This window comes from Nansenia antarctica (assembly GCF_963989245.1).
Source record: "Nansenia antarctica genome assembly, chromosome: 5".
In the NCBI taxonomy this organism is placed as follows: domain Eukaryota; kingdom Metazoa; phylum Chordata; class Actinopteri; order Argentiniformes; family Microstomatidae; genus Nansenia; species Nansenia antarctica.
Window position 1 is genome coordinate 69,356,860 of NC_137690.1, and position 27,963 is coordinate 69,384,822.

At 47.7% G+C, this 27,963-nt stretch overlaps 2 protein-coding genes across 4 annotated transcripts in view; both read right to left on the reverse strand.

Annotated features, from left to right (window-relative positions):
* The window catches only part of zc3h13 (zinc finger CCCH-type containing 13), a 28,453-nt gene extending 5,895 nt beyond the window's left edge, over positions 1 to 22,558 (reverse strand). Inside the window, exons 1-18 of one of the 3 annotated variants that reach the window (XM_080531295.1) lie at positions 22,325 to 22,558; positions 21,411 to 21,566; positions 21,133 to 21,242; positions 20,786 to 20,900; positions 20,163 to 20,274; positions 19,490 to 19,617; positions 19,212 to 19,250; positions 18,938 to 19,092; positions 17,360 to 17,560; positions 16,309 to 16,476; positions 15,148 to 15,497; positions 14,127 to 14,705; positions 13,108 to 13,464; positions 7,431 to 7,950; positions 6,755 to 6,864; positions 4,797 to 6,350; positions 2,105 to 2,887; positions 1,558 to 1,704 (exon numbers count right to left, since the gene is read on the reverse strand). In XM_080531295.1, the coding sequence (XP_080387421.1) occupies positions 1,558 to 1,704; positions 2,105 to 2,887; positions 4,797 to 6,350; positions 6,755 to 6,864; positions 7,431 to 7,950; positions 13,108 to 13,464; positions 14,127 to 14,705; positions 15,148 to 15,497; positions 16,309 to 16,476; positions 17,360 to 17,560; positions 18,938 to 19,092; positions 19,212 to 19,250; positions 19,490 to 19,617; positions 20,163 to 20,274; positions 20,786 to 20,900; positions 21,133 to 21,242; positions 21,411 to 21,557 (5,575 nt within the window). In that variant the 5' untranslated portion in view covers positions 21,558 to 21,566; positions 22,325 to 22,558. Of the gene's footprint in view, positions 1 to 1,557; positions 1,705 to 2,104; positions 2,888 to 4,796; positions 6,351 to 6,676; positions 6,865 to 7,426; positions 7,951 to 13,107; positions 13,465 to 14,126; positions 14,706 to 15,147; positions 15,498 to 16,308; positions 16,477 to 17,359; positions 17,561 to 18,937; positions 19,093 to 19,211; positions 19,251 to 19,489; positions 19,618 to 20,162; positions 20,275 to 20,785; positions 20,901 to 21,132; positions 21,243 to 21,410; positions 21,567 to 22,324 lie in introns of all 3 variants that reach the window. The other 2 variants (XM_080531293.1, XM_080531294.1) reach the window with 2 other exon arrangements.
* A 50-nt stretch (positions 22,559 to 22,608) lies between these two features.
* On the reverse strand, positions 22,609 to 27,894 carry cpb2 (carboxypeptidase B2 (plasma)). The gene is made up of 11 exons (XM_080531296.1): positions 27,772 to 27,894; positions 27,421 to 27,496; positions 26,821 to 26,945; positions 26,543 to 26,648; positions 25,968 to 26,069; positions 25,740 to 25,844; positions 25,424 to 25,534; positions 24,841 to 24,934; positions 23,869 to 24,071; positions 23,624 to 23,708; positions 22,609 to 23,258 (listed from the first exon to the last, which is right to left on the reverse strand). The coding sequence occupies exons 1-11, from the start codon at positions 27,843 to 27,845 to the stop codon at positions 23,071 to 23,073; spliced, it is 1,269 nt and encodes a 422-aa protein (XP_080387422.1). The 5' UTR covers positions 27,846 to 27,894; the 3' UTR covers positions 22,609 to 23,070.
* Positions 27,895 to 27,963: the final 69 nt, after the last annotated feature.

Sequence of the window (27,963 nt, forward strand, 5' to 3'; positions counted from 1 at the left end):
GGGGGAAGTATTTCTGGCAATGGATCCAGAACTGGGTGAGAGGCTGTGACTCGTACACATTCTTGTGTGTACTGTCTGTGGTTAGGTCAATCAGCTGATCTTCCTCAGCGGCTGTCAGGTTTGAGCCGTCGGATGCATTGTCTTAGAATGATAACCGTATCCATGTCTTGTGCTTTCTCCAAGACTCAGTCTCAGAAAAGTACTTCTCAAATTGACTTTCGAGTGCCTCCAAGTGATCAACAATTGCGCATTTCACATCAGGTGAGGGCGCATTGAAATGCGCAGCCAGCTCCGCACGATTTTGGCCAAACAGAATCTCGAGGATAGCTGTGCGTAATTCAAAGACGCGCGCCAATACTGATCCACGGGAAAGCCATCTGACCTCGGAATGGTAAAGGAGCGCGTTGTGTTCCTCTCCTATAGCGGCGCATAGAGAAGCAAAGAGGCGGGTTTGTTATGATCAAACTAGTAACTAAATTAGTAACGTTATGCTAGTTATTAATTAACGTTAATTTCGCAATGAAGACCGAACTGCAGCGTTTTAGCCAACACCTAGCTTGCTAGACAGGTGTGGTTTTTTTCTCCAACAGTTATGTTAGACTCTAGAATCATGGGCATCATTTATTTTGTAAATTGTTTTTGTCAAAAGTTGTTTATTATTGCCTATTAATGCTCGTACTTTACTCAATATCATTTTTGTTATATTTTTTAATTCTCACTGATTATTTTGGTGAAAATTGTGAATTATTATGACAAATTGGCAGACCCCCTGCAGTACCTCTGCGGACCCCCGGTTGAAGACCACTGATTTAGCGGACTAGTTAGGCTGTAAATTGTCAATCCCATCTGGCAACCCTGCCGCTGTTTGTTCATCGCGTAGGCTAGTCTACACATTAATAATAAAAGAAAAAATAGCCTATATATTCGTCTTTTTTAATGTAGAAGGAATCAGAATATGTGACAAATTAATTTTAGCAAATTGTATTCAAATTGTGCATAAAGGGAATTATTTTCACCGGACATTATGACCGAAGAGGTTTAAATATGTCGGACTTCAACAGATTTTATCGGACAAAGACCGGTAATTACCGGTTAACGGAAACCCAGACACACACGGTAGCTTTGCACAGCCCCTGGTGTGCAAGCCATCCCTTCCTCCTGCTGTAGTAGTGGTGTCCTGTGTGTAGTGGTTGTAGTCGTGGTGTCCTGTGTGTAGTGGTTGTAGTAGTGGTGTCCTGTGTGTAGTGGTTGTAGTCGTGGTGTCCTGTGTGTAGTGGTCGTAGTAGTGGTGTCCTGTGTGTAGTGGTTGTAGTCGTGGTGTCCTGTGTGTAGTGGTCGTAGTAGTGGTGTCCTGTGTGTAGTGGTTGTAGTCGTGGTGTCCTGTGTGTAGTGGTCGTAGTAGTGGTGTCCTGTGTGTAGTGGTTGTAGTCGTGGTGTCCTGTGTGTAGTGGTTGTAGTAGTGGTGGTGTCCTGTGTGTAGTGGTTGTAGTAGTAGTGGTGTCCTGTGTGTAGTGGTTGTAGTAGTGGTGTCCTGTGTCTATGGTTAGGGTTAGGTACCTGGGGCCTTCTCGTCGTCCTGCTGGTCCTCTCTCTTCTGGGCGCTGTCCGCCAGGATCTCGTCCAGCTCGTCGTCGCTGATTGGCTCGTACTCCTCCCCGCCGGACATCACAGACTGGACGTCATCTACCTTGCCGTCATCCTCGCCTAAGAGTGAGTAAGTAAGTAAGTAAAGTTTATTTATATAGCACCTATCACAGACCGGCGGTCACAAAGTGCTTTACAAACAAAGTGCTTTAAAAAGGCTTTAAATAGGCTATAAAAACATAATTAAAGAGAAAAAGTAATAGCAGGTTAAAAGAAATAGGTAAACAAGTGAAAATAAAAACAAGAAACAAATAACAAGTGTACAACAAATAATAACGAGACACAAAAAGACAGGCTTTCGGGGTTGGCCAAAATGCGATTGATTGAGGTCAATCTGATAAGAGAACACACGGCACCCAACGAGCCCCCGTTTAAAACACTCTCAAAATCCCTTCTCCCATCCTCAACATGGAAAAGGGGGGGGGGGGGCAACCCTCTTTCAAAAACATTCCCATCTCACCGTCGATGCTGTCTGTCGTTTTCTCCGGTTCCCGTGGCTCCCCCAGCAGCGCCCCCTGGTGGTGGCTGTTGCCGGGTTTGTCCGCGTCCATGCCGCCGAAGGCCTCGCGGGGCAGCAGGGGCTCGTAGTCCCCCCCTCTGTCCTGCTGCCTCATGTCCGGCCCTCCTCTGCCCTTGGGCTCCCCGTGTGGCGGGAGGTCCATCATCAGCAGCCTCTCGCGCTCCCGGTCACCCCGGTCGAGCCTGTCGCCGCGGTCCAGACGCTCGCGGTCCAGACGCTCGCGCTCCAGACGCTCGCGCTCCCTCTCCCGCTCCCTCTCCCTCTCGCGCTCGTGCAGCAGGAGACCCTCGGGCAGCAGCCGCTCCCTCTCCCGCATCTCCCGGAGGTCCCGCTCTCGGATCGGCTCCCGGCCCCCCCCGCCGCGCATGAGCAAGGGCTCCCGGCCTCGGCCGCCCCATTCCCGGGCGTCAGGCTCCCAGTCTCTCTGCTGCTGCAGCTGCTGTTGTTGTTGTTGTTGTTGTTGTTGTTGTTGTTGTAGCTGCTGTTGTAGCTGCTGTTGTTGTTGTTGTTGTTGCTGCTGCTGCTGCTGCTGTAGAGGAAGTAGTGGCGGCTGCTGCTGCTGCCTGAGGTCCTTTCTCTCTCGCTCCCTCTCGAACTGTTCCCGCTCTCTCTCCCTCTCTCGCTCCCTCTCCCGGCTGTCGAAGGAGCCCGCCCGGGACTGCGACTGGCGCTCGGACTCCGGAGAGCTGCGTCGGGAGCTGTGGCTACGAGAGTCCTGGCGGTCTGCAGGTAGGGGAGGGGTGGGGGAGGAAACATCAACATCAGCATTCACGGTTTTCATGACCAATATTTACAATGTAAACCCAGGGTTCGACATTAACGGTTGCCCGATTGCCCGGGGGCAAGTAAAAAATTCACCAGGTTTGTTTGTGGAGTGGAGTGAAGATATTATTAAAGCGTACGCGCCTGTCCACCTGTCTGTCGATCAGCGCCTACGCTTTAATAAGATCTTCACTCCACGATCATCTAGTCTGGCGTCGCTGTGGCGCAATGAAACCCGGCGATTACCTCACTGCCTTAGAGGGTTCATAAACAATGTGTATACTGGGGAGAAGAAGAGAACCGGAGCCTAAGAATTTGACTCTTTTTACACTTGTGTAATGTTATGTAACAATAAACTAGTGATGCTCCGATCTGATCGGCGCCGATCGGTATCGGCCGATATGGCCTTGATCGGTTTTGATCGGAGTTCTCAAAACGGCCGATCAAACACGACCGATCAGTTAACAAAATGGCGTCGCCAGTCTGGAAATATTACACAGTGTCGGAAAGAGACAACAAATATGCAGTTTGTAATGTCTGCGCAAAAGAAATTCCTCGCGGAGGAACGCACGCAAGGACTTTCAATACCACGAATATCATACGGCATTTGCTGCGTTCGTCGATTCGCTCCGAGAGCGCCGAAGCGCACACTGGGCTCGACGTCATAAAGGGACCGAGTGCTTTGATTGGACGAGAGGTGTTCCACGAGTGCTGGTCAGAGTTCCAGCGCGACTTCACGAGCGTAGTGTAGGTAGTGTTCAGCGACGTCATGTGACCCCGCGAGCAGGAAGTCACTAAGCTAGACTAAGGTCCATAGCAACAACAACTATTAGCGCGAGAGTTTTAGGTCTTTCTCTGTGCACCTTGCACAAGTGTAGATAGCGAGCGACTTTTCAGCATAGCAGGACATATTTGAGATGATAAGAGGAACAGGCTGAGTGCCAAAAACGCTGAGATGCTTGTATTTCTCAAGGCTAATCTGACAGTGATGCTGCTTAATCAGAAGTAAGGTTTGAGTCTGAAATCTCCTTAGGTGAAATGTTTTGTTTTTTTGTTTTATTGATTATTGCTGACTTGCTGTCTTATCTCCTCCTAAATATGACTTGAAACTGACTGACTTGAAACAGTATTTTATATTTGGCTATAGCCTGTTTATGTTGCAGTTTAGTTTGGGTATGTTTATTGTTCCTCAGGAAAGCTACAGTATAAGCTCCAAGTTCTCTAAGAGCCCCTAGTTCCTCTCATTCGAGTGGAATGTTGCACATTTGATGTGACAGTGTACATTTTATTTATTATGATTTTTATTTTCACATTTTATTTGTTTTTCCTGAAGTAAGCTACAGGTGGTTGTGAATTCAATAAAACAGATGGTTGTCAATTCATGATACTTTCTCATCTCCTAATTTCATTTGAATACTTAATATACAATGTCAATGGTGTTAAGAATAATTAAAAACATAAATAATGCTACACAATAAATAGAATGCTTCAATTGCCATTTTCGACGCTGTGATCGGTGATCGGTGATATCGGATCGGCAGATCACTGATTCCAGTGATCGGTGATCGGTGATCGGCACCAAAACCCCTGATCGGAGCATCTCTACAATAAACCTGAAACGTGAAACTGAGTGCTATGTGGGTGGGAAGGACCTGTGGGAATGTTAGGCTGTGTAGGAGCTGATGGTTGGCTCCCTATTTGTTGGCTCTCTGTATTTGTTACTGTCTATATATTTTTGTCAAGCTACCTACATGCTGTTTGCATTCCTGTCTAATCTGAACCGGCTTTAACCAGAATTAAGAAAGAAAGAAAGAAAGAAAGATAGAAAGAAAGAAAGAAAGAAAGAAAGAAAGAAAAGCGAGTGTGTTACCTGAGGAGGTGCTGCGGCTGGGCTCTCCTCTCCTCAGCTGGTCGATACGAGACTTCCTCTCCGCCCCACCTGGCGGCTCGGTAACGACGGGCCTCTCTCTCTCCCGCTCCCGAGTCTCTCTCTCCCTCTCCCTGTCTCTATCACTCTCCCTCTCTCTCTCCCGCTCCCTCTCTCTTTCCCTCTGCCGGTCGCGGGAGTTGCCGCCTCCGCCGCCGCCGACTTGCCCCATCCTGCCCCTCCGGGAGCGCGGCCCACCCCCGGCGCCCCCCTGCTGGGGGTCCTCCCGGTGGGCCGACTCGTTGGAGGGCGAGCGGAGTCGTCTGGACGAGGCGCGGCTCTGGTTGCTGCCCATGCTGCTGCTGCGCTTCTGCTCCAGAGGCGGCTTCCTCAGGAGGGGCTGGGACATGAGGGGCTGCGGGGGAAGGTTCTGGAGGAGTCCCGGGGGCTCCTGGGGCAGCAGAGGGGCGATGGCTGGCGGGAGGGGGTTGTTGGGGTTGTTGGGGTTGTTGTTGATGGGCCTCTCCTTGCCCCCCCCCCTGGGCCCCCCTCCTCTCCTGGGGGCTTCGGCGGTGGCGGGGGGAGGGGCTCTCTCAGCCGGAACAGGCACAGCAGGGGGCGCCGGCGTTTCCCCGGCGCGCTCTAGCACGTCCTCGTCGGACCAGTCGCTGAAGTTGGCGTCCAGTTTGGGGGGCTGGATGGGGGAGGGCTGGGGGGCGGGGGTGGCGGCGGAGGGCGCGGGCCTCTGGGACAGCAGCAGCTCGGCCTTGGGCATGGGCGGGGGGGTCCGGGGGCCACGCTTCCTCTTGCCGGGGGGCAGGTGGGCAGCGGCGGCCCCCACCCCGGGCTCCTCCTCCGACACGTCCGACTCGCCGCCGCGCGAGCGCTTGCGCTTCTTGTCGAGCGCCTTCTTCTTGGGCGCCTTGCGGGGCGACTGGAGAGGCGGCGGGGGGGCGGCGGCTTCTGTCGGGCCGGTGTTCGACGACGGGGGCTCCGGGTTGAACCGGGACGACTCCCCCCCCGGGACCACGGCCCCCGCTGGCCCCGCTGCGCCCGCCGCGCCTCCTCCTCCTCCGGACTCCTCCTCCTTGCGGACCTTCTTCAGGCCTTTCTTCTGGGACTTGGTCTTCTTCTTGCCCTCCTCCAGGGCCGGCGCGGCCGGGGGGTCTCGGGGGTCTCTGTCGTCGGCGGCCGAGGCTGAAGGAGCGGTGGCGGCGGCGGCAGGGGCGGGGGGAGGGGTGGGCTCCTGCTGCTCTTTGCCTCTCCTGGAGGAGGAGGAGTCGGAGGAGCCCGCCCCCGGGGTGAGGGCACTGTCTGAGGGGTGCTCTCCCCCGCGCCTCTCCCCCACTCCTGCTCCTCCTCCCCTGCCTGCTCCTCGGTCCCCGCGGGGCTCCGCCTCCTCGTGGCGGCTGCGGACCTCCCCCCTCTTGTCGGAGGCGCGGCGCTCCTCGTCCTTCCAGCGGCTGGGCTTGTCCTCGGCGGGGGTGCCGGGGGGAGAGCGCAGGGACTCCTGGGAAGGGCGCACCACCTGGCTCAGGAGCCTGTGTTTATCACCACCTGGGGAAAAAAAACACAACAGACGTGAGGCCGGTACAAACGACACAAACATCGGAACTGTGATGGAAAATGTTTAAAAAAACAACACCTTATTTAAGGGCTTGTTTATTTAAGGTGGTTGGGTGGTTTTTGCAAACAAAGCAAAAAAAAAAGGGGGTGCAAGGGTAGCCCCCACACTGAAAGTTCTAGAAAAGTCGACCCTCAAACCGCCCTTTTGTGTGTGTGTGTGTGTGTGTGTGTGTGTGTGTGTGTGGGGGGGGGGTAATCATAATCCACACGACTAAGTATCGCCCAGTGCTGAGTGCCCCCATGAAGAATGTCCCTACTGTCGGTTGGAGGCGGACACACGGGGGCGGGCGGGGCGGGGCGGAGCTTGGGCTGGCCTACGCCAGTCAGGGGCTCACTTTTCTCCTCCGCGCTGTTGTAGCCGTCGCTGTCTCCGGGCGTGGCGTCCCCCCGGGCTCTCTTTGGGGAGGGCCGGGGGCTGGGGGTGTTCTCCACCCGGTGCCTCTTCCTGCGAGGAGGAAGAGGAGAGGGGGACAGAGAAACAGGGACGGGGAGGGGGAGGGTCAGAGGTCAAACGTGCTAGAGGCGGTACAGTAGGGTAAATAGCACGTCAAATGACCCCCTCTTTACAATGCTCAAGCTGCTATTTACACACAATGACCACTAGTTGGCCGCTTGTAAATTAGCCTGCTTCCTCCACAGAAAAACAGCAAAATAGCTTTATATTAGCTTATCCTGATGTGATTTAGAAAATGTAAGGATACTGGGTGGTAGAACGCACATATCTAGGAAAAGCCATGAAAGGAGGGTCCTGAAATGTGATTGAGTGCAAAGATATAAACATTTTCTTTACTCACAGGGGTCTCATTCTAATGTTAATAATACCCTGGTAATCATATTACTGGTCATCTTGATGACAGAGGGTCAATTACAGTGAACGAATCGAAGCGTGTCGAGCTGACGCCAAACCAAACAAGCTGGCAGCCTCTTTGATCCTGTTAGGGTGTTGTGGGCAGGAGAGGAGCTGATTGTGTGTGTTTGGGTCGGGTGTCGGGGCGTTCTCCTGATACGTGCCTTACGGTCTTGCGGTCCTCGTGGGCATCTCGGACGGAGCGGTCGTCCCTCGGGTCGTCTCTCCGTTCCCGCCTCTCCTCCCTCCCTTTCTCTCGCTCCTCCCACTCCCGCTGCCTCTCCCTCTCCCTCTGCTTCTGCTCTCGCTCCCTCTCCCGCTCCCTCTCCTTCCTCTCCCGCTCCCTCTCCTCCCTCTCCCTCTCTCGATCCTCCCTCTCCCGCTCCCTCTCTCTTTCCCTCTCGCGCTCTTTCTCCCTCTCCCTCTCCCTCTCGCGCTCCCTCTCCCTGGTGCGCTCCCTCTCGGCCTCCCTCTCCTTCTCGCGCTCTTTCTCCCGTTCCCGCTCTTTCTCCCTCTCCTTTTCCTTCTCCCGTTCCCGCTCTCTCTCCCGCTCCCTCTCGCGGGCCCGGTCCTCTCGTCTGTCCTCCCCGCGGTCGGTCCTGCGGTCGTCCCCCCTCCTCTCCTCCCTCTCAGGCTCCTCCCCTCCTCGGCCCTGGTGCCTTCCCGGAGAGGCCGCTCTCTGGTCTGGTGAGACAAAGCATCAAGTCAGTCAGGCTGTCGCCACGGCAACCACCAGTCAGTCAGTCTGTCAGCACAGCAAACGTCAGTCAGTCAGTCAGCAGAGCAAACATCAGTCAGTCTGTCAGCACAGCAAACATCAGTCAGTCTGTCAGCACAGCAAACATCAGTCAGTCTGTCAGCACGGCAACCATCAGTCAGTCAGTCAGCACAGCACAGCCAGGGTTGCCACGCTTGCCTTGAAATCATTTTCCATACCACCTCTTGATTTTGCAGGTACCATGTTTTGTGATGATATCTAGACCGTTAAATGTTCCGCCCCCGCCCGTCGACCCAATTTCTGGGTGGTAGAATTGTTAGAAGTTTGACTTCGGTCAATGCAAATGTATGGTCTTTGCTACTTTTATACGTTATAATAAGAAAACAGTATTGCTTTTTAGCTATTAGGAGCCCAAATCCGATGGCCAGTCAGGCAAACAATTATATAGTGTCGTTGCCGATCAATGATCTACGTCGTTATATATTTAAAAAATCATGAAATAGAGGTTGATGTGTCACTTGCTGTAGTTAAGATACTTTATTTTTCTGTTTTGGTAGTCTGTCCAATGTGACACTTGCCCTCCTCCACCGGCCCTAGTTTTGGATCTTGCTTGCTGTTTATTATTTCGATAATAAATTGTAGCTAGCTAGCTATAACATCTTCATATAAATATATATATACACACATACATATTCTATACCATACAGGCTAAATACTGATCACTTGGTAAATGCATCATCTATTAAAGTAGCAAAGATCACACATTCGCATTGACCACCAGTCAAACTTCTACCACTTCCTGAGTAAATCCAACGTTCCTACGCTGAGACCGTTTTAACTTGCGCCCCCCACTCGCGGATATCAGGAAGTATTAGCGCTATAGCGCTATTGGCCGTTACCGTTAGCAACACATTCCAAGCGCTAGCTAGCTAGCAAGCACATCAATGTTTGTTTGCAACAATGAACCATGTGCTTGCCAACCAACATTGATAAAGCCACATTTAAAACAGCCACAGACAGTTCCAAGCCAACTACTTAAATTTGAGAATAAACTTAAATTATTAAATGTTATCAAATTTTCCAGGACGACACAAGATTTCCATGTACATTTTCAATTTTGCTCAGTTTCCATGCCTTTTCCAGGTATGGAACAGGGCTCAATCATTTCCATGTTTTCCCTGTTTTCCAGGTAGCGTGGCAAAATTACAACTTGAGGGCAAAATCGTAATGTGTGAGCCAATGTCCGCCAATTACGGTTAGAGGGATCCACTTAGAAATCATTATCATCAACCTGAATATCTAATATTCAGCTGTATTCAGTATATTGTAGAATGTAGTATGTATATTATAGTATGTAGAGCCACCTTCCCTTATTCTATTAGCCATTTTGGCCTTGTTATGGTTGTAATGTTTTCAATTAGTAATGCAGTGTTTCCCCTAGGTTTGCTGCCTGGGGGGGGTGGCATGGACCCCCCCCCCCCTCAGGGGGTAAGACCCTGCGACATACCAGCATGTCCAGGGGGTGTACTAACTTGTACATTAAGCCGCCTCACGCTACGGAAACAGGAGATAGGCTCCTTCCCTATGGGCCATTAGGCTCGAGAACCATCGGTTCTCAAGGCTACTTACCGTATTTTCCGGACTATAAGTCGCGGTTTTTTTCATACTTTGGCTGGTCCTGCGACTTATAGTCAGGTGCGACTTATATATCAATAATTCATAATCTCTGACTGACATGAACTGACATAGGGTAATCTCTGACTGACATGAACCAAGGAGTAAATCCGCTAGCGCCTCATACACGATAGAATAGCCATTATACTTGACAATGTGGACATTAAACACGACAATGTGGACATTAAACATGATGTTATGGACCTTATACACAATGTTATGGACGTTAGAAACGATATTAAAGTCATTTATTCCTTCCAGAGGCTGTTTAACGTTGCAATGTTGTACCCGCGAGTAGCATTTTGCTACTTCCGGTAGCGCTTCATACGCGATAGAATAGCCATTATACTCGACAATGTGGACATTAAACACGACAATGTGGACATTAAACATGATGTTATGGACCTTATACACAATGTTATGGACGTTAGAAACAATATTAAAGTCATTTATTCCTTCCAGAGGCTGTTTAACGTTGCAATGTTGTACCCGCGAGTAGCATTTTGCTACTTCCGGTAGCGCTTCATACGCGATAGAATAGCCATTATACTCGACAATGTGGACATTAAACACGACAATGTGGACATTAAACATGATGTTATGGACCTTATACACAATGTTATGGACGTTAGAAACGATATTAAAGTCATTTATTCCTTCCAGAGGCTGTTTAACGTTGCAATGTTGTACCCGCGAGTAGCATTTTGCTACTTCCGGTAGCGCTTTCCCCGCTGATTCCGCCAAGCCCGTTCCCTTGAACCATGCGACTTATAGTCCAGTGCGACTTATATGTGGTTTTTTCCTCTTCATGGCCCATTTTTGGCCTGCTGCGACTTATACTCGGGTGCGACTTAGGCCCAATCCCAATTCACCCCTAGCCCTTCGTTTTCACCCCTATGGCTCGATTTGCGCGTTCACGTTTAGGGCGAGGGCTGTCTCAATTCATATTTCGTCGAGGGCTAGGGGTAAGGGGGAGGGCTAACTATTACTTCGTTTCGAGGGATTTCAGGACCAGACTAGCTTCGAAGGGCTAACGGTACGCTACCCCTTGATACCAGGATGCATTGCGAATCATCTACAGAAATCTTATGTCGCTCTATTCAATGCGGAAATGTCATTTTAATTCTCTGTAATTACTTATTAATAAAGATTTGAAAAATTATGATAACCATCTTATTGTCTTAGTTTAATGTCATTACAATGCATTATAGACCTTTTATTTATAACAAGCTTAACCCAAAAATCGCTTTTATGTCGGTGCTGTGTCTAACGTTACAGTAACGCAACGCTGCATGACAGTCGAGCATTTCAGAGATGTACAGTCATAAATCAATTATTACCTGTGGCGTTTGACAGCGGATGATGGTACACATATGTAAAGTTATCTATCAAACGTTCGTCTGACTTGTACATGATGCGCATTTTGACCTATTTCCACCCGCAATCTAATCCGAGCAGTTGTTATTAGGTAATATTATTAATGGGTTGTATCATTAATTTCAATGCATTATAGACCTTTTCTTTATAACAAGCACAACAACAACAAAACGTTATCATGCCGATGTGCTGTGTGCTGTGTGTCTAACGTTACAAGCTGATTTGTGCATGACAGCCGCGCATTGACATATTTCCATGTCTAATGGCATATGACACGCGAAATGTAACTACAGTTAAGGATACGCGTAAAGGATGATGATCTATCACCGTTCGACTCTACTGAGAAATGTTTCCGCTTATTTGTCATCTCTCCTTCACGGGCAAATGTGGCCGCGTCCCCAAGAGATCCTCTTTCTACGTTTTTGACCACCACTATGATGGATTGATTTTTGGATTCTAGACGACGAATTGTTCTGAGAAAGGCGCTTGGTAACGTGATTTTTGGACAACGCTTTATGACTACTGATGGACTGGTTGTTTTGGTTGGAGTCATTCATTGTCATTAAATTCATTGTCATTATTGCGATGTCCACAAAAAAGACATCGCTGACGGAAGAGACTAAAAAAGGAACGTCTAAACACTACAGTGTGTTGATAACAAATGAAAATAGATGCTTATAGCACACGCAACAGAAATAAACACAGCTGAACAAGGCATTGCGAGATGTGAGAATTCGCCGGCAACACAACGCGTCACCCGTACCGCGTGATGACGTAGGCGCCGTGAAGGGCTGTCCCAATTCATGGGGCTTAGATTTCAAGGGGTAGGGCTTGTGACGTATTCGAAGGCCTTGCCTTCGAATCGAGTGACACTCGAAAACGAGCCATAGGGGTAGAAAAGAGAATCGGGATTGGGCCTTATAGTCCGGAAAATACGGTACTTATGTGGTCTTGACTACCTGTCCACTTTCTCACCCGGTTCTTGCTGTCTCTCTCTCTGGTGTGCCGACACCATCCTGCTCTCTCTCCTTCTCTCCCTCTCTATCCTCCTCTCTCCCTATTTTGCTGTCAACCAAAAGGCAAACATAACAACCAGAGTATTTATAATCTAATAAGAGGTATAAATTGATCCATATCAATTTATAACATAATTATAATTGAATTTTGGATTGCTGTGGGCAATGCAGTCAGATAATGTCATTTTGACATTACTCTCTCACCTGAAAAAAAAACATGTCCAACTATAAAAAAACAGACATTTCAAATGCTTCAATCCACTGTCCATGTACTGTAAATATTCCATTATGGTATTACCATGAAGCCCAATTCTAGCAGAATAAGAAAGATTGTATATCTAATTTAAGTAAAATAATAAAGTGCATCCAGTTAGCTCTTTAGCTGGCAAGTGTGCAAGCAGACTAGCTCATCTAATCACCTCTGAGCTAGCTAGCTTGCTAGTTCTTTGACACTATTTACACAATGGAATTATAGTCAGTCAAGTGTCAGACACTTTCTAGTCACAATAATAACGACCAATTTTAACCAACTTTCTCTGTCAGAACACTCAGCAATTATATTTGCTAACGTTTCAACTTGCTTACTTTCTATCTGAAAACATCTCACCCGGCAAAAACTCTCTCGCGTCGCGCGCACAATGTCGTATTATTCTCCAGCGCTGGCACAGCGTGAACCGAAGTGTGGAGATAGGTCTGGCTATGCGAGACTACTGGCGGACTAATGTCACCAACGAGCCTATGGGCTTGCCACTTGCCAGATTCTGTTTGGGTGCGTTTAAAAAACGTGGATATTTTAGCTTGTCAGATGTTTCGTGTTTATGTCCATAATAATTCCTCTTTCTTGGGGGGGGCGGGTGGTTCCGTTGCCAAGGCAATGGTAGGGGAAACACTGTCATGTATGTTGTTGTTTGTCTCTTCTCTGTCTGTATTTTGTCATTTCTGCTGTTATGATTGTGACATCATGTTAGAACCCTCTCTAAAACGAGATGATACATCTCAAGGGGTTTATCCTAATTAAGAAATTTACAACAATATCTGTCGCGTCCTTCTCCTCACCTCTCTCCCGGTTCTCCCGGCGGTCCCGCTCGGCGTGGCTGCCTCTGCGGTCGTAGGAGGAGTCTCTGGCCTGATCGCTGCCTCGTCTTTCTGGGTCGTAGCGCTCGCGCTCAGCTCCTCTCTCCGGCACGCGCTCCGCCCCTCTCTCCGGCACGCGCTCCGCCCCTCTCTCCGGCACGCGCTCCGCCCCTCTCTCCGGAGCGCGCTCGGCCCCGCGGTCTGCTCCCCCGCGCTCTGCCCCTCTCTCGGACCCGCGGTCAGCGGTCCTTTCTGCGCTCCGCTCACGGAAACCGCTGCGCGACTCCCAACTGTCATGGCTGCTCTCTAACTGGGAGCCTCGAGAGTTCCGGGTGGAACCTGAGGGGAGAAGAGGAGGTTAGAGTTTATGATGGAAAACAAACAGACACAGACACACACACACACACGTAATGGACCTATCGCTAAGCCACGCCCCAAAATAGAAATTGTCCAATCATATCACAGAAAAATTCACTACAGGCAGAAAACTCAGACAAACAACTCGCTAATATCTGATGGTGAAAAGCTTCTAGAAAAAATATTCTTGTCATCTTTAAAAAACATGTCTTACTTGCTGTGGTAAATCAGAAATCTGAAATTTGCCAACTCCCGCCATTGTAAGTCCTTGAATGTCATTCAGTCACGGTCGGTCAGTCAGTCACTGTCAGTGAAGCGTTGTTTGTTTGGGTCCATTTCTAAGACCTAACAAAAAGATAACTAAACCCCATCATCACCATGTCTTTGAAACTGTTGACAACAACAGTTTTGTCGCCTGAGCTCGCTTCAAGACTAATTCCTTAACCCGAAGTGTGTACTCGTTCACCCTATGGTTATCAACCGGTGGGGCTGGAAGGACAATCCATCCAATTTCTGACACCAACACAATCCATTTGCCCTCCGTGAGGCTGAGTGAACGAGTGCACACTTTGGGAGTACACAGTAAAGCAGAACAGAACAGAACAGAACTCAGCCACCGTCGTCTTGGTGAGTATTCCACTCACCCTTGTCAGAGGCTTCGGCGCCGCGGCCCCTCCCTCGTCCGGCTCTCTCGGGTCGGCTCTCCGCCCTCGCCTCCCCGCGGCCCTCTCCCCTGGCCTCCCCTCGGCCCTCCCCCCTGGCCTCCCCGCGGCCCCCCTCTCCTCTCGCCTCCCCGCGGCCTCCGTCGTCGCGCCCGTGGCCTCTCCCGTAGGCGCGCTCCTCGGGGGCCGGCTCCTCTTTCTTGTGTCCGTCCGTCGTCCTCTCCCTCTCTCTCTCCCGCTGCTCCCGCTCCTTCTCCTTCTCTCTCTCCCTCTCCCGCTCTCTGTCACGGTCCCTGTACTCCAAGGAGTCCCTGCCGGAGCGTGTTGTCTCTGGCGCCCCCCGGGTGTCCCTGGCGTCCTTGCTTGCGTCCCTGTGCTCCCGGGTGTCCCTGGCGGTCTCTCTGGGCGCGTCCCCCCGTCGGTCCCCCCGCCCCCCGTCCCGCCGCTCGCGGCCCTCTCTGGCCTCCCGGTCCTCGCGGGCGTCTCGCAACGAGCTCTGGTCGGCCTCGTAGTCCCGGTCGTCGCCGCGGCTGCCGTCCTTGTCTCGTTTCCCGCGGCTCTCTGTGTGCACAAACACAGGACAGTTACATAAATCAGTCGTCAACACACAGATCTGCCTTAAATGAGCGATTTAGGTCACGTGATCGGACGCAGGGCCATTAAGTATCAGGTTACGAGGTGAGTAAAGTCGGACATTAAGAGGCGGTTTCATGGTCACTAGATGAAACCCCCGAGACTAGATTGACTAGACTTTCAATAGAAAAATCGACATTGAAGATGCTTCATAGTCTCTCGGTAGTTTAATCAGTGTAGCTTTGTACTTTTATTTCTGCACTTGTATTTTGTTTTGCACCTTGTTTTTAGTGTATTTCTATCTGTTGTTTCTCTTTTACTAGTGTATTCTGTTTTTGTCGTTTGTCGTCAAATGTGCTATATAAATAAACATTACTTACTTACTTACTGGGGGAAAAAAAGAGCATAAACTTGGGGGACGTCCCCTTACCGTCTTTGCGCTCGTGTCGGCGCTCCTGAGCGGGCGGCGTCCTCTCCCTCTCGCTGCGTCCCCTGTCGCGCCCCTGGGAGTGGTGGCGGCCGGGGCTGGCCCTGCGTGGGGGCGAGGAGGGGTCACGGGGGGCCGCGGGGGACCGGGAGGAGCGCCTCTGGCCGGGAGACGAAGAGGAGGGGGGTGCGGCGGGGGCCAGGGGCTCCCGGTCGCGGAGGTAGGTCGGGGAGGGGGAGCGGCGTCTGCGGGGGGAGGGAGAGTGCCTCTGGGCGGAGGAGCCGGAGTGGGAGGAGGGGGAGTGGTGGCGGGGGGAGGTGGGGGTGCGCTGGTGGCGGGGGGGAGTGGGAGACCTGCCAAACCAGGGGGAGGACAAAGACAGATATGAGAGTGATCAGAGTGAGGGGACATTTTTCTTATCGACATCCTGCACTAACTAACGAGTATCCACTTAAAATATACTTGTATAGTTGGGAGTTTGAAGACTATGATATTGTAATAACCCTGTATAATAACCCTGCTGGCATCTCCGCAAGAAAATGGTGAGTTGGCTACTCACTGACTAGAATATGTGACAGGGTCTGGAGAAAATGTCCTCAAGTAGGGCAACGTCAATTTTCTGTTTTTTTAATTAGTGATCCTAAAACTGTTTGTTATGTGGAGTGGGCTAGATATACACTTTTTGCACATTTGAGTGACTTCAGATGCGGAACCTTTTCACCAGATCATGTCACAGATGTTTGCTTGGGGGTTAGAATATGTTTGATTGTGCCAATGCTTCTCAAAGGACTACACTGTTCGCACACATGCACCATTGAGTTTGGAGAATAGCATCTCAAAACCTGTTGAAGTTGGCACACACGCATGGCCAGGTCGATTTCCATGTAAGACTTCAGAGTGTTCAGTAAACCACTGTTTAATAATAATCTATTCTAATAAAAGAAAAAAAATCTATATTTCTGCTGAAATGTTTGTGTACCGTTACACCCCTAGTATATTGAACCCAATCCTAGACTAAAAAGCCTCTTCAATGAAGACTTTCCATTGACACTGATAGCTAGCATATTGAAGACTTCCCATTGACACTGTTGCTGTTGGCTAGCATAATGAAGACTTCCCATTGACACTGTTGCTGTTAGCTAGCATAATGAAGCGCGGGCTAACCTGTGTGGAGGGGAGGCTGGTGTGGGAGTCTTCTGGGGGGGTTGTTTTGGGGAGAGGGACTTCTTTCTGGCTGCTGGGGACATCTCTCTGGAAGGGGAGGAGACGCTTCCGGAACGTTCCTCTGACGTCGCCGACCGCTTGGCCTTATGGGAGCTGTCTGAACGGTCTCTGCACAAACCAACAAGACAACAGTGAAGAAGAGACACCTTACCACTGTATTGAGAACCCACACAATCTCCGATTTCAGTGTAGGTGTTCCACCAAACGTTGCTCTGAGATCGCTAGCAGTGCTGCTAGCAGCGGCAGCCGTTGTCTGGGGCGCTGAGCCCGGGGCAGACACGCAGAACTGGGAGATTCCTGGCGTCTGCTGTTGGCTCTTAGCAGCCGTTTTATGCCTCTCGCTTTTTAGGTGGCTCTCAACCGCCTTAATGCCCATGGTGCCGAGTTTGAATGTTTTCCTACACACAGTGCATCTTGCTTCTTCTGGGTAGCCGGTGGACTTAAGCCAATCGCAAAATCTTCTGTCGTCAAGCCACCTCTCGTTGAACTTGCACTTCCCCATCTCGCAGACTGGCTAATGCTAGGTAGCAAGCACTGCAGCTGACTATAACCAAAGGAACGCAAGGGGGAGGAGTCTGCGCGCTACTCAATGAAATTAAACGTTTGCTCAATAGAAAAATGCCGCGAGAAAAAGTAAAATTAAATAGTCCTGCCCCGACAATTTTAAGACGTTTGGGTAAAGTATTTAAGACCAGTTTAAGACATTTGTAATGAATTTAAGACATTTTAAGGCCTTAATTTTATATACATGAATTTAAGACTTTTTAAGACTTTTAAAGGATCCGCGGAAACCCTGAGAGATCCTGTCATTAAGTCAACAGTCTTCTCGTAAACCTGTTTCGCCGCAGAGCTCTCAGGTTCGAATTACTGTTGTTCAGCAATTACTTTGTGTGTCTAAACTGTAGTGTTAAAAGCACTATACAAATAAAACTTGACAGACAACACATTTCGCTACACAGAGAGAAGAGAGAGACTAGAGCGAAGCTCCTACCTGCGTTTCTCTTTCTTCTCCTTGTGTTTCTCCGTGTCGCGGCCCCTCTCCTTGCCCTCTTTGGGCTTCTCCTCGGCCTTCTCCTTGTTCTTGTGTTTCCCTTTGTGCTTCTTCCCCACCACGGGGTTCTCCAGCGGCACCGGGGGAGGGGGGCTGGGCGTGCGGGGACCTTTCTTCTTACTGTGGCCCACCTTGGAAGGTCTGGGGGGACAGGGAAGCAAAAATGTATGCCGTAAGGAAATCTGACGGATAGTTTTTCTTCACTGTCTTCAACTTACTCTCTCGTTCTATCGCCTGTATCAAAGATGATGCGAATGGAATGAAATTACAGGAAAGAACCCCTATACCAGAGAGGAACTACTACATCGAAAAGCCAAGCGGGTAACAGGAGTTAAGTCTCCCTTTCACCCACCGAAATACATACAAACATAAACCCTTTGTTGATAGCAGGGTTCCCACACCTTCTGAAACATCAAATTCAAGCACCTTTCAAGGACTTTCAAGACTCAATTCCCCCAAATTCAAGGACGCAACAGGGCATAGTTTGAGACAGAACTAGTTGACGAGCTAAGTAAAAAAAAATATATACTTTTTTTTTTTAAGAGAGAGAGAGAGGGGAATTCAAGCACTTTCAATGACCCATGTCTATTTTCAAAAACTTTTAAGACCTTGATTTCTTTTTCTCAAATTCACAAACTTTCAAGGATTTCAAGGACCTGTGGGAACCCTGTGACAGACACAGACCTGGTCGTATCTGACACGGGGGAGGACACAGACCTGGTGGTGTCTGACACGGGGGGGGGGGGTGGACAGACCCTGTGGTGTCTGACACGGGGGAGGACACAGAGGACACAGACCTGGTGGTGTCTGACACGGGGGGGGAGAGAACACAGACCTGGTGGTGTCTGACACGGGGGGGTAGGACACAGACCCTGTGGTGTCTGACACGGAGGAGGACACAGACCTGGTGGTGTCTGACACGGGGGGGGGACACAGACCTGGTGGTGTCTGACACGGGGGGGGGGGACACAGACCTGGTGGTGTCTGACACGGGGGGGGGGGACACAGACCTGGTGGTGTCTGACACGGGGGGGGGGGAGGACACAGACCTGGTGGTGTCTGACACGGGGGGGGGACACAGACCTGGTGGTGTCTGACACGGGGGGGGGGGACACAGACCTGGTGGTGTCTGACACGGGGGGGGGGACACACAGACCTGGTGGTGTCTGACACGGGGGGGGGGGAGGACACAGACCTGGTGGTGTCTGACACGGGGGGGGGTGGTGTCTGACACGGGGGAGGACACAGAGGACACAGACCTGGTGGTGTCTGACACGGGGGAGGAGGAGGACACAGACCTGGTGGTGTCTGACACGGGGGAGGAGGAGGACACAGACCTGGTGGTGTCTGACACGGGGGAGGAGGAGGACACAGACCTGGTGGTGTCTGACACGGGGGGGGACACAGACCTGGTGGTGTCTGACACGGGGGGGGACACAGACCTGGTGGTGTCTGACACGGGGGAGGAGGAGGACACAGACCTGGTGGTGTCTGACACGGGGGGGGGAGGACACAGACCTGGTGGTGTCTGACACCGGGGAGGACACGGCGCCGGCGGCTTTCTTCTCCTTCTTCCCTGAGCCAGAGGCCTTCGCTCCGGCTTTGTGTTTGGGAGATCCGCCGGATTTCCGAGATGAGGGTGACCCTTTGGAACTGGATCGCTCTGGAGAGGGCTGGAGGGAGGGAAGATAAAAACAAAAGCAGAAGTGATTGAGCAGCTGTTTCCAGGACCACTGGCAGGAGAGGTATGAGGTGTTGACAGACAGCGCGGCGACTCAGGACGTGTCCTTACCTTAGATGAGCTACTGGCTCTAGTTTTGGTTGTGGGTTCCTAGTGAGAGATGTTGCATGTATATGAGGTTATTAAACACAGCAAAAACTCCCCAATAAAAAAAAATCACAAAAGCCCCACACGGTAGTCATCCTGAGATTCTTCTGGTGACTGTTGTATTGTTATAGAGTCATCTGACATGGTTGGTTAACTATTAACTATTCCCAACTGCAAGAATGATATTACTACTATGAACTATGAAACACAACAGGTTGGTGGTTTGGTGCATAGATTCCTACCTCCTTCTTGATGACAATCTCCTCTCTTTTCTCCGTGTTCTCTTGCTCTAACTTCATGAGCTCACGCTGAATCTTCTGTCTCTTCATCTCCAGGGATAATTCGTAGTCGTAGTCGCCGTTGTCTGAGTCTGAAAGCCAGCAGTGAAAGCCGCCATTGTAAAAACAGGCCATGTAAGAAGAGCAGCGATGGCAGGGCTGCCACATAAAATGCCTACAGCACAATGCGATTAGGAATTACACAACACTCCCCCATCTCGACCCAAATGACGTGAAAAAACATGTTCGCCGTTTGTGCCGCATGACACGCGAAGAGAAGGCCATTAAGCAAGTCAGCAACTACTGTAGTCAGATTAGATGTCAGGACGTGTCAACAACAGTTGAATTTGTGACCATATAAACAAACAGTTCTTGTTTTGGAATCTTCAATCGAAATGAATTCATTCGGAACGGCCAAATATTCTGTCACTGATCTAAAATGTGTTTGGATTGGTCAACTGCAACTAGGCAACCGAAAACAAATCAGATCAGTGTATTCTTCATGGATGGATGGATGGATGGATAGATGGATAGATAGATGATTAGCCACACGACCAAAGCCAGTGGAATTTGTTTTGGAGCAGAGGAAGGAAGGAAGGAATCCGTATTGAACCCAGCGCCCTGCTCTCCACCTCACCTTCGCGATTGGCTTCCCACTCGGCGGGCTCTTCCTCGCTGGCAGGCGTGCGCTCCTTAGTGATCTTTATGTCCTCCTTCTCTCGGTGCCGCCCTCTGGAGGAGTCTCGTTGCTAAACAGACACATTACAAAGACATTTAGAACAGAACATTCCCACTTTATTTCACTTTGGTTATCATTGAAAATTAACGTTATACAGGGTTCCCACACCTTCTGAAACATCAAACTCAAGCACTTTTCAAGGACTTTCAAGACTCAATTCCCTCAAATTCAAGGACCCAACACAGCATAGATTGAGACAGATCTAGATGAGAATTTATATAATATGAACTATCCGCTCAGACAACAATTAAAAAGAGAGACTTTTGAATGTAGAGGCGGAGGCGAATTCAAGCACTTTCAATGACCCATGTCTATTTTCAAAAACCTTTAAGGCCTTGATTTTTTTTCTCTGAAATTCACAAACTTTCAAGGATTTCAAGGACCCGTGGGAACCCTGTAGATAACATCCCCACTTTATTTCACTTTGGCTATCATTAAAAATGTATGTTATAGAATCTTTAGATAGTTAACGATGCTAAAAACCAACAAGGCAAAAGAAGAGGGATTAAAGTGCGTCTCACTCTGGCTGTGGGGGATGCAGGCTCTTCTGGGTCTCTCTTCTGGGCGTCGGATTCAACATCCTGCCTCTTATTCTTCATCCTCTCCCGCAGATCGCCAGTGGGCCTCTCTGCTGACCTGTTGAGAGTGCACAGAAACGCGCGTACACACACACAGAGTTAGTGAAGGGCCAGGATCGTATATACAAAAGGCATTGCTTCTCTATCAAACCGCTGGCTTATGAAATAAAGCGTGAACACCTGTGAGAGACGGTCATGGCTCTAAAAAGCTATTAAAGTGTCTCAAACGTGCATGCTATCTCTGCCTGCATCTACCAACCACAGGCAGTAGTACTTCAGTGCCATCTTACCTACTAAATGTTCCACTAAATCCTTTGCCTCGAGGCTGAGTTCCATGTGTGTAGCGACAAGTGTTGCCGTAACTGCAATTCCCAGTTTTTAACCAATTTCTACAATGAGTCTGAAAGAAAGAAAAAATTTTGATTATGTAAAGGCTGAACCACTTTTTTTCTCTTAATAACAGTTCCAATTGATGTTATTTCAAAATGCCTCCTTTCTATAGATGCAATGCATTTGATGTAGTCAGCATCTGCCATTAGGTTAGATGAACTTTACTAGAGGTACGTACGTCGGCAGCATTACTACCAGTGCTGGGGCCAAGTCTCTCAAACACGCTGGGCCGGCGAGACGTGGTGGAGGGGGCTGTGGTGGTGCTGCTGCTGTCAGATATGGTTTTAGAATTCTCCACTGTTACCTTCCGCCTGATCTTGGACATTCTGCAGGACTGTCAAATGTAAAATGTGGGAGAATGATTAGATCCACACGCGTACAGTGTTGCACTCTGAACAGAAATGTAAACAAACAAAACATGTCAAATGTCACATTATAACTCGGTGAGCGAGCTAATAATGTACATATGATGTAACATGTGTCGCCTATTTGATTTGGAATCTAAAGCAAGTTGATGGCAGCTTGTAAGTCTAAATGTTGATTTTTTTAAAAAGGGTGGTAGCTATAACTAATGCCTGGAAATAAAACGTAGATATCAATATGTTTATGATCAGATGTATGTTGTCATCTTTCAGAAGTTCTCTTACTGTCCAAGATACCAACAAAAAAGAAATGTACTTATGAACAGGGAATGGTAGCTAGTGTACAACTAGAGTCCTCGTATTCCCACTCCAGCATTTACATTGCAATATTTGAGCATTAGCATTATTCAAATGTCTGCAAACTATTGTAGCTTAGCTAGATAACTAACTACCTGTTATGTGCTGCCAGAGGTGTGTGTGTGTGTGTGACACTGAGCTGCATTAGAATGATATTATAGTTTATAGCTAATCCATCTCTATCAGTAAGTTAGTATTGGTACAACATGTTCTGAGTGAGAACAGGACCTTCTATAGACAGCTAGCTGTTAGCTTAGCTTAGCATAAGATGTGTGTGTCTGTGCAGGATCCTGGCCTACCATCCACACTGCCGCATTCAATACACTTTTTCTTTTTTTTGCATTCGTGCATTGTAGTTAAAACATATCCTCACCCAAAATATTGATTTGGTGTCGCATCTATTTTCGTAAGGTCCGGGGGATTCGCTACCTCTTGAAATGACAAGTTTGTATTCTTGTATCTCAGTGGCAGGCAGGGGCTCCCCTATCCGCCGTCATGTGGGGATGTGGGGGACGTCTTTTCTTTTCTTTGATTGCAGAGAAATGTAGGACTTAACCCAGATGTCGCCACCTACAGGTTCAGAATATGAACTACAAGTCCCCATCAAAGTCGCAAGCCCAGGACTCAGGGAGAAACTTTACAAGAAGACAAGAAAAATAAAACACAAATTATGTTTTATTTCAAAAGTTACCTTCACTCAAGTTTTCTTACTTTTTAATTACTTAAATGTTGTTATCTGACGTTTGTGCGATGAGATTAATTTAATTAACTTGACTAGCTCACACTAAACATTTGGCAAGTCTAACAATAGGCTACATTGATTTGACGCTGATATATTTTAATATCTGTATTATGAATTGTATAAGTTGAAAAAAAAAAAAAAAAAGGGACCAAACTAAACATTCTCAATCTCAATATGGTTCATACTGTTATTTACAGAAAAAACTAAACTGGTTGATACATGGGATCACTTCTGACAACATTAGATGGTATTTTATTTCTATTTCTCGTTTATGTATCCAGGCAAGACTCATTTAATCTTATTTTATTAGGAAGCCTGGTCAAAAAGATGCTTGCTTCTACAGATTTCTTCTTTTTTCATCTGGAGCAAAGAGAGTGTTACTGGGTTTTCTCTATAACTCTAAGAGCAATGGTCTTCACTGCAAGGAGGGCCTCGTTGCAGGCCCTAGAGATTAATGATGGTGGCAGGAGGAATCCGTATCGCCCGCGGTCCTGAAGCTCAAAGGTGAAAGAGTAGCGGATGCCAAGGTTGTAGGCCCAATCATCAGAACCACCGGGGGCTAGATCTGGATATGAGGAACAGGGTAACACAAAGCACTTCACATCGTTGCGTGGTGGTAATAGGTTTTTAAAAAGGAATGGTATCTAAGAAAGCCATTCCCCCATTTTCTAGGCAAAAATTAAGCCTATAATCCTTAGGCTATAGTCAGAGCATCTTCAATGGAGATTATTATTTGAAAGTGTGATTTAGTCCAGGATTTGGCTTCATCTGTGTCTGGTAAACAGCTCCTCTTTAATATAGCGATAAACTCAGTTCTTTGGCAGTTATGATCATATTATGTGACACAGCAGGACTGGAGCTTTGTCCTACTAACTGTATGAGAGTAGCAGAAGTGTGACTCAGTGTTGTTTTTAACAGAGAAGGACTCACATATCGTTTGTGCTCCTGAACCATATTTGTAGTTATTTCGGTAGTATCTTCTGATTTTCATGGCTGCCTCTGTGACCATCTCCAGCTGTTCAAAATAAAATAACATAACATACTGTAAGCCCAGGGGATGAAAAAACAAAGATCTCCCATGCAAACTCCAAAAGATATGTATGTACAGTATGCAGTGACCAACCACCATGACAACACACATCATTCTAACTGTCCGTTCATCTCTATCCGCTCACCAGCTCGTCGTGATTCTCCACCTCGTCGTGTGAGCAGGAGTATGGGAAGAGCAGCATCTGAGAGTAGGAGTGGATGGACATGTAGAGCTTGACAGAGTCCTTGTGGCTGCGGAGGAAGTTGGCCACAGCTTGTACCTCGGGCTCCGACTCTGGGAACTGTCCACAGTAGGTCTCATCACAGGGCCAGGGAGAGGCGCCCTCCGCTGGAGAGACAAGGGCGCAGCGGGGACTTGACGTGAACTAGTGATCACTAAAAGTAGTAGGTACCCTAGGTACACACTGCTTTTCTGTCCCAGTTCTACTACAACGTGTGGCTTTTCAAGCCCATTTTTCAGGAGCACACGTACATTTCATATGAACGTTTTCAACCCACACACGTTTCAACAACCCACATCAACCCACACAAAGTGAGGCGACCAGTTCAAACATCAGCCCTGGGGGGACAGAGTTGTAGAGCGAAGACTGAACCTGGGCCTCACACTTGCAAAGCGAGTATTTTGAATACAACATAACCTTTTTGCTGCTATTGTTGTAGTTTTATATCATTTAATACTGAGAATTGAAGTCTTGCTGCATGCTGGGGAATCTGGCTCTGGAGGAAGGCTTTCCCTTCCTGAAGAGTTGGGCCAAGAACTGTGGTGTAGAAGATTATGATTGGTCAAGCAAGAATAGTGACTTCATCAGGCAGGAAACTAATGCTTGTCCCTCTGACAGGAGGGGCTTTTTGGCTACTTGCTTGTTGCTTTTTGTCTGCTATTCTCTCTCTGCGCTCATGTGACTTTGCTTAATAAAAGGCCTCTTTGGAGACAATTGATTTAAGCTCTTTGTGCTCTATAAGTTTTACTCAATCTATTAAGAATCAATTAAACACTATATTGTCCAATTGTTACAACGTAATTAAATTACAATACAAAATTAATATTAGCGGTAATACTGTGGGACTGTAAAACAAAGTGTGTTTGTCAGACTTACTGCACCAGTTTGCATCAAAGTTTCTATTGAGGTCGGCACCAAAACAGTGGCTTTCCTTGCTTGTGGAACGATTCTTTCTCCACATACGATTTCCCTAAAAACAGGGTGCACAGATCTGTATGTAATAGTTCTTTAGGAGTAAGAGAAGGTGCAAAATGGAATTCATACATACATTTTAATGTTACATTTAAATTAATTATATATAGGCATTGATTGAAGAATTTAACTTTGTTCTGTAACCGTTTTACCCCCATCAAAACTCAAAATACAAGCCTGTTTTATTCCATTGTTTGTATACAATATAATTGTAAACAAACAGGTATAGCAAAAATAACTAAATAAGTCAACAATAATGTTTATCTAATGGATGGTCAGTCCTTGAATCCATAGCTCCGTCTATGAAATTGAGAATGGTTACATTTCTCCAGCCACTCTCTCAGCTGTTTACAAAAAAAAGTGTCTGGGCGGCCACTGTTGTCTGGATCCCAGATCCCACCCTCTAAAGGATCCCAGATCCAGATATAACTCAGACTGGCCCCACTTGTTCAAGTCAATACCACTTCCTAGTCCTCATAAACCTTACCGGTGTCCATGTGTGCTTGTATCCATCAGGGTTCATGACAGGGAGGACATAGATGTCCATGCTGTTCAGCAAGCGAGTGGTGTCGTTGTTTTTATTATAAGATGCTATGGTCTGAGGAAAGGACACAAGTGAGAATCAACACGTTGATGCCACTGTTTGAAACATTAAAAGAAGTGCCAGGCAAGTTAGAAATATTAAACCCAATGCATTTGTCGGGTGATATCATCTATAACATCGTGACAGATGGACAGTACACGACCTGTTTACGACCTGTTTACAGTGGTTGAAAGGGGGATGATAGAAGCATGGTACTGACATATTGCACAAACCACAAGCAGAACGCCGGGGAGATCCACTCTCTGGCGTGAATTCCACAGTCAAGCCACATCGCTCCTTTTCCCTCTCTCTCTTGCGCAGACAACTGGAAAAGATAACAAAATGATTGCTATCATTTCTGATGCTTGTCTACTGACAAACACATTAATTTCAAAACACAACACTGATTTGGTTTAAGGAGGTCTTACAAAAAACCTGTTTTGGGCACCTTTAGGACATAGAGCGGTCGCTTCTCAAAAGATGAGCCAATCAGTATGGTTTTGACCATGTCAGGGTGCTCCTGGGTTGTCTTATCGATCCAGTAATATATCTACAGAGGAGACAGCATGTTTACATGGTCAGCATGCACAGCAGTGGAGGCTGGTGGAAGGAAGGATGCCCTCTTAAGAGCATTCAAACGGGGCTCTGGTTTACCTGCGGATTCAAAGATCTGTAAACATGCTGTACATCTGTGTCCACATGCATCTGCATGTTTACAGAGCTTTGCATCTGCAGGTAGAGAATATCACTAACAGAGCAGGTAGTGTACTGTCTGACTAGGGCCTCATTTGAATACTCTTAAGAGGGCATCCTTCCTTCCACCCTTCCTTGACGACATCCCTCATCCGATGTGACGTGATGGATGGAAACAATGCAATGACAAGCTTGACTGTATGACTGATCAATCCACTCATGTTAGATCATTGATGACTGAGGGAGGAAGGGAGGAAGGGAGGAAGGGAGGAAGGGAGGCAGGAACGGAGGATGCACTTCAAATATTCCAACAGGGCCCAGCTCTCTTACATCCTCCAGTGAATGGTATCTATCATAATAGGAAGTCATGCTTCGAGGGTCAGTGTTGTTTCTGGTTTGCATCTCAATCAGTTCCTCTGTGTTTTCCAGTAACAATCTGAAACAATAACATAACACGTCCTAAATATCTCTGGGGGTATTAATTGAGACGACTTTAATATTATGTTTCATAGTCAAGCTTACTTGATGTCGTAGTGTCATAATGGTCATAAGTGCATAACTACTGAATCAACGTTGTTATTATGATATTGTTCATCCACATGACATACTTGTATGTTAGACGGTGTCCCTGTAGCAGGTCTGTGACTGTCCCTGAGGTATTTGCAGGAACGAACAGGTGAACCTCCGAATCGGCTTTGATGTAGTAAGGGGATGCAGGTTGCCACAACACGGTCTGGGAGATCATGATCACACACAACATTCACACCTTACAGTATATGAATCAGAATCAGAATTTATTTTATTATATCTAATGTACGGGTACACAGAGTAAAAGTCTTAGGTTCAGGTTCTTCGACATTGGCATTTCAGAAGAACACAATCAATCAATCAATCACAATCAATCAATGCAGAAGTACAAAATCAACAGTCAACAATAGCAGCAATAGCGGCAGAATACAAAATCAACAATAATAGAATAAAGTAGAATAAGTAAGGTAATAAATAAATAATAATAAAAGATACCTTCAAGAAGTACAAGATAAAGTCTAGGGAACAACGTATTGTATTACCGTACATCAACAACAGTGATGGCAGTGCCACTGTTGTCAGTTCAACAGCAATGCAGAATTATACTAAATGTCCTTTCCAACAAAGGGAAGTTTTAGCTTATCTCATTATTATTATTATTATTATTATTATTATTATACCTCATATTGGCTGGATATGTTCTTCAGTATATCCGCTTCTTCCTGTGTTGTGACTGTGATTGAGAGAACTTGGTCACTGAGGAAGACAAAACAAACAGTGTTGAACCACAAACACAAGAATTGAATCTGTGAAATTACCTAACGGCATAATCTTATGACATACATTTGTCCTGTTATCATTTCACATGATTTCTCTCTGAATGCTTTGACACGTACACTATTTTTCGGGCATCAGCTCTTTTTCAAATACATTTGTATCTTGACACGTCAACATGTCTTGATGTATCTTGACATGTCAAGCAAGTGTTATTAACATAATGTCACAGTGTACCGTAAGGTAATATAACTTACCGTGTTTGAGTGCAGTCTCCTTTCTTAAGGAGTTGGTCAAAGTTCAAAACAGCTAATATTAGGAGAACCCTCATGTTCAGTGTGGACAAGACTTATGCAAGAGGTTGGGGGGGTAAGCCAGAGAGAGGAGGCGGAGTGCTGTATTGATTTTTGGTAGACTTGTTTGTTTATAAGTTAAAATGTACTTTTTGA

What these genes read in the sequence shown, in the direction of transcription:
- cpb2 (XM_080531296.1), bottom strand. Translation starts at nt 27,845, where the DNA reads ATGAGGGTTCTCCTAATATTAGCTGTTTTGAACTTTGACCAACTCCTT. An exon ending in GCTTGTGGTTTGTGCAATAT is followed by an intron (nt 25,535 to 25,739) that starts GTCAGTACCATG and finishes TCCTTTCCTCAG; the next exon opens with ACCATAGCATCTTATAATAA. An exon ending in CTTTGATGCAAACTGGTGCA is followed by an intron (nt 24,072 to 24,840) that starts GTAAGTCTGACA and finishes TTGTCTCTCCAG; the next exon opens with CGGAGGGCGCCTCTCCCTGG.